The 4,636-nt window shown below is 33.5% G+C and overlaps 1 protein-coding gene across 2 annotated transcripts; it reads right to left on the minus strand.

Annotated features, from left to right (window-relative positions):
- Positions 1 to 334: 334 nt before the first annotated feature.
- On the minus strand, positions 335 to 3,827 carry LOC107901094 (mitogen-activated protein kinase kinase 2). 2 transcript variants are annotated; one of them, XM_016826961.2, is made up of 9 exons: positions 3,543 to 3,827; positions 3,367 to 3,451; positions 2,999 to 3,145; positions 2,225 to 2,449; positions 1,959 to 2,141; positions 1,628 to 1,851; positions 1,320 to 1,365; positions 1,113 to 1,212; positions 335 to 706 (listed from the first exon to the last, which is right to left on the minus strand). In XM_016826961.2, exons 1-8 carry the CDS (start codon positions 3,623 to 3,625, stop codon positions 1,123 to 1,125), a joined length of 1,083 nt encoding a protein of 360 aa, XP_016682450.1. In that variant the 5' UTR covers positions 3,626 to 3,827; the 3' UTR covers positions 335 to 706; positions 1,113 to 1,122. The 2 variants fall into 2 exon arrangements, with proteins under 2 accessions (XP_016682450.1, XP_016682451.1); XM_016826962.2 differs by lacking the exon at positions 2,999 to 3,145.
- Positions 3,828 to 4,636: the final 809 nt, after the last annotated feature.

The raw sequence follows: 4,636 nt of genomic DNA on the forward strand, positions 1-4,636 counted from the left end.
TGAAGTAAACAAACAAACACCATAATCAAATTGTGGAAAGATGTGATGTTTTTTGCATTGAAGCAGATAGCTCTTTATAGGAAGGATTTTTGTACGAGAAGACATTGCAAATAGATGTAAAAAGTCATATAGGGTAAGATAATAGTTTAGTTGATAGAAAGATCATCAACCATTTATTGGTTGAAGAATCAACCAGATAACCATAACAATGTGGATTTGATATCAAATGGTGAAACGACCCCTACATTTGCCAGACATTAAGGTTAAAAATTAACCCATGCTTATTATGAATTCAAGTGCATGTAAACACAGCTGAAGCAGTCGGAAACTCAAATAGGCAAATCAATATTGTTTACTTTCCATTATCTATTTCAGGAAGTATATAATCTTTTTCTTAATATATGACAGCATTACCTTTTCAATTATGAAAAATTAAAACACACAGCAATAAGCTGTAACTCACGCTCAGAGTCCTCAGCCAAGAATATCTGTGATGGTTAACTTTCGGCATCTTCATCACAATAGCTACTCAACTCCCACACCGAAGTCGCAACGATAACTAGAAATCATCCGCGCTTCTTCATCACAATAACTACTCAACTCCCACACTGAAGTCGCAACGATAACTAGAAATCATCCACGCTTCTAAAACTTTGGCTTTTACTGACTTCTTTGAGCGTGACCAATTATTTATTCAGTCTGAACTCTGCCAAAAGAGAGAAAAAAGGTTGAAGTGTTGGTTTCGCTTTAAACAGAACCACCCCTGGGAATAAATATTAATCACAACTCATGCATGAATGGTTTGCTTATTTTAGAACCAATCTTTCTTTCTTTTCTTTAATCTTTAATTTACTTAATTTTTCTAACATCTAAGCTTCTAAAAGCAAGAAAAGGTTTTTTTTTTTTTTAAGATTCTAAATAAACAGAAACATCAAAAATTACATTGCTATGCTTTAGATATGAAGAAGACCAAAGATATTCTGTTTCATCGTAGTGAAAACAACTTTTAACAGATAAGCATGTTAAATTAAATTCCAAAGGAAGAGTCATCAAGTATCATAGAGAAAGCCCATTTAATAAATTTATGACACCAAACTCAAACATAAACATACCACATAAATTCTAAAGTGTTGCGAGCAGTGATCCAGCATCATTGAAGTAAGATGAAAGATCAGCATCTGAGTCATTATACATGTTCAAGAAAGGCAAATCCTGTATTCACATTGAAATCACATGTGAATTATCTTTAAGAGATATTTAATCAATTTTTTACAGCTCAAAAATAAAGGAGCCAGAGAGAAATCAAGATATTTACATACCAGCAGTTCCTGTGCTGACTTTCTCTCGTTTGGGTCTTTCTTTAAACTGCCATGGATAAATGAAAAAAGCAATTAAAAAGAACAAAGGTTGGGCTTGCTAAACTTGTACGATAAAATATACTACAAAATCCATGTGAAACAAAAAATTGCAGAGGCTATCATTCTAGTACTGAAGGGAAATTGATAAATGATATCCGTTCAGAGGAAAACTTTTACTTCAATAAAAAACTTGATAACTCATGAGCTAAAAAATATTCTAAACGTCATTCAAGGCAACTGTATCAAGTAATTCAAAAAATAATCTTTACCATGCAGAAATAAACGAGCAAAACTCAGGAGAAAATCGATCTGAAGGTGCACTAGGTGGTGGTTGTTCAACAATTTGATCCATGAGCTCATAAAAACTTGTCCATCCTGCTGCCTGGTCTGGTGGGGAATATGGGAATTGACCAGTTGCACATTCAAGCCACACCAGTCCCAAGCTCCAAATGTCACTTTTATTGCCATAATTGCCACCAATAATTCTCTCAGGCTAGAGGAGACATACATGGACATTAAAAGACTGATAAGTTTTGAACAAATAAGAATTACATATAACTTAGCCACTAAAAGAATATTTTTGTAAACTAAATTACTTACAGACATATAGTTGTACGTGCCGACAAAAGTGTTTGCTAGCCCTGAGGTGCTTGTCACTATTGCACTCACACCAAAGTCAGTGATCTTGACTTCGCCTCTATGATTTATTAACAAGTTAGATGGCTTTAAGTCACGGTGGATAATGTGTCTTTCGTGGTGAAGATATATCAAACCCTTGAGCACCTGCATTAATCAGAAGAAATTCAAACTACATACCAGAACATTTGGTACATGCTACAATTAATTCAAAGTTCAAATGTACAAACCTGCTTACATATCACAGCAAGATAGGGTTCGGGAATTGATTTAACCTTTTTCAGAAAGTCTGCTAAGGATCCACCATCCATATACTCCAAGATGATTGAAATGGCACCATTGTTATAGAAAGACTGATAACAAACAACAACATATGGACACTGAGAGGACTGGTTTATTTTCAACTCCTTTGCAATCTGCTTGCGATACGACTCCTCAATATTCATTTGAATAACCTAAGAAAATAAGGCAAGTTAGAAATTAAGAGATTGCGAGGACAACATGGAGATGCAATATTAATATTTCATTTCTATTGCTAAAATGTTTATTTGGCTAACTCCAGTTTTTATAAAGGAGCAACGAAATCTGTTTAGAAGAATGACTTCTATCAAATGAAGAAAGTCCAAACATGCTTCATTAATTCCTAGTTTAGCCTACAACGGTTGCATTTCTATAACAGGAAATCAATCATAATACATCTGTCAATCATGATTTGGGAGAGATTTTCTGTAATCATTTATCATGATCAAGCATATCAATAAGTTTCCAACGAAGCAAGACCTTAAGCTGGCATAAGGTAAACGAATTACAAGTCTGCAACCTAGAGAGGTTCCAATCTCACAACATGTAATTTCACTGCGGTAGAGGTGGTTCGAATAAGATCATGCAAATGTTCTGTTGGAAGACCAAACAATTCTTGCTTAACAAAAGAACATACCCGAAAACTTTTAATACTAAAAACATGAAAGTACAGGAAGAGTTAAACTTGGCTCTAAGAAATATACTTTCAATGCAAAAAACTGGCCGGTCCATTTGTGTTGGACCAATTGCACAATTCCACCATTACCCTTTCCGATAACTTTAATGGCATCTATATCCTCTAAACTCAACTGATCGTCATTGTCAGCTTCCGATGGCTTAATGGGCGGAGGCTAAAACCAAAAAAAAAAAATTAAGAGATCTTCGAAACATGAAATTTTAAAAAAATTAAACTTAATAAAAGGAACAGTTTTCGTCAAGTGGTAATATCTATCTAGCCAAGAGCAGTGTAGCGCTGCATTAAAAAAAAAGTCAAAATTTTGAACAGCGAAAAAACATCTAAGAAATGAAAACAGCAAATTCGTTCACAAAAAAGGAACTTGAAAATTCATACAGCTTCAGGCTCGGATTGAGAGACAATTCGAACACCGTCCTTGTTGACGAGAAGATCGCCGTCTTTGAATGTGCCACTTTCGGTTCTGCCATGAAAAATTTATCACCAAAATCAACCTTAAAATAGAAAGGGTAAAAGAACTTTGATGAGAGGACGTAATAATGAATTATCATTACAGAAATTTGGAGAAGGATGTCTCGGCTGGAGGAGGAAGAGAGAGCTTCAAATTAGGGCTTAAAATACCCTTTCCTTTCGTCATTTCAAGGACTTCAGATTTAGGTTTTCACAGAAAAAGAGAAAAGGGGAATTTTCTTTTTCTAATTAATTGAGAAGAAAATTATTTGACAGTGTTTTTTATAGCAGCGACCAATCACCTCGTCCATAACAGCCACGAGGAAGATGGTCCAGAGCCCCAGACATCCCGTTTACTTCTCTTTAAATTACCCGCGCCTCCCTCTTTTTTCCTTTTTCTTTTTATTCTTTAAAAATATATTTTAAATTTTTAATAATAAGCTTTAACTTACTCCTATTACTTTTTGGATTATTATCCTATAATTAAAAAAGGGATAACATATAATTCGAGTCCCGACAGTTTTCATTTCTATCTAGTTGGTCCCTAATTTTTTTTACTTAATTGATCCTTGAATTTGTATTCTCTCAACCAAGTTGGTACCCCACACTAACACCGTTAATTTGTCTTGACATAGCACTACTAATCAATCTTAAGGGTGCCACGTCGCATCTGAAGAGGCTACCACATGACAAACATAAATTTAAAAATTTAAAAGATTGACTAGCAGTGTCACGTTAACACAAACTAATTGTGTTAGTGCAGAAGTACCAGCCATATTGACGGAATACAAATTCAGAGACCGACTAAGTACAAATGGACAAAATCAAGAGTCAAATATTATCTCTTAAAAAAGTTAAAATTTTAAAAGACAACTTAAATCTATAAATTATAGTACTTTTTTACAATTTTACTTTCCTTTATTGTACAATTTCCATCCCCACTTTTTTTTTTCTTGCACCTAAGTCCATTTTATTAGTTCAGTTTACTTTTTTTTTTAAAATTTGAAATGCAAATAAAACACTAAACTTGACAGGAATTCACACGGAAGCATCTTAGAATTGAATTTCATTATTTTATTTTACAAAACTTAATAAGTTGGTTTATTTAGAATTTGACTCTAATTTTATAAATTAGTCCAATTGTAGATAAATACATGAATTTAAATGACTAATGTTCGCTAATTCATTACATATAAAT

This window comes from Gossypium hirsutum, chromosome D06, assembly GCF_007990345.1.
Source record: "Gossypium hirsutum isolate 1008001.06 chromosome D06, Gossypium_hirsutum_v2.1, whole genome shotgun sequence".
NCBI classification, from domain to species: domain Eukaryota; kingdom Viridiplantae; phylum Streptophyta; class Magnoliopsida; order Malvales; family Malvaceae; genus Gossypium; species Gossypium hirsutum.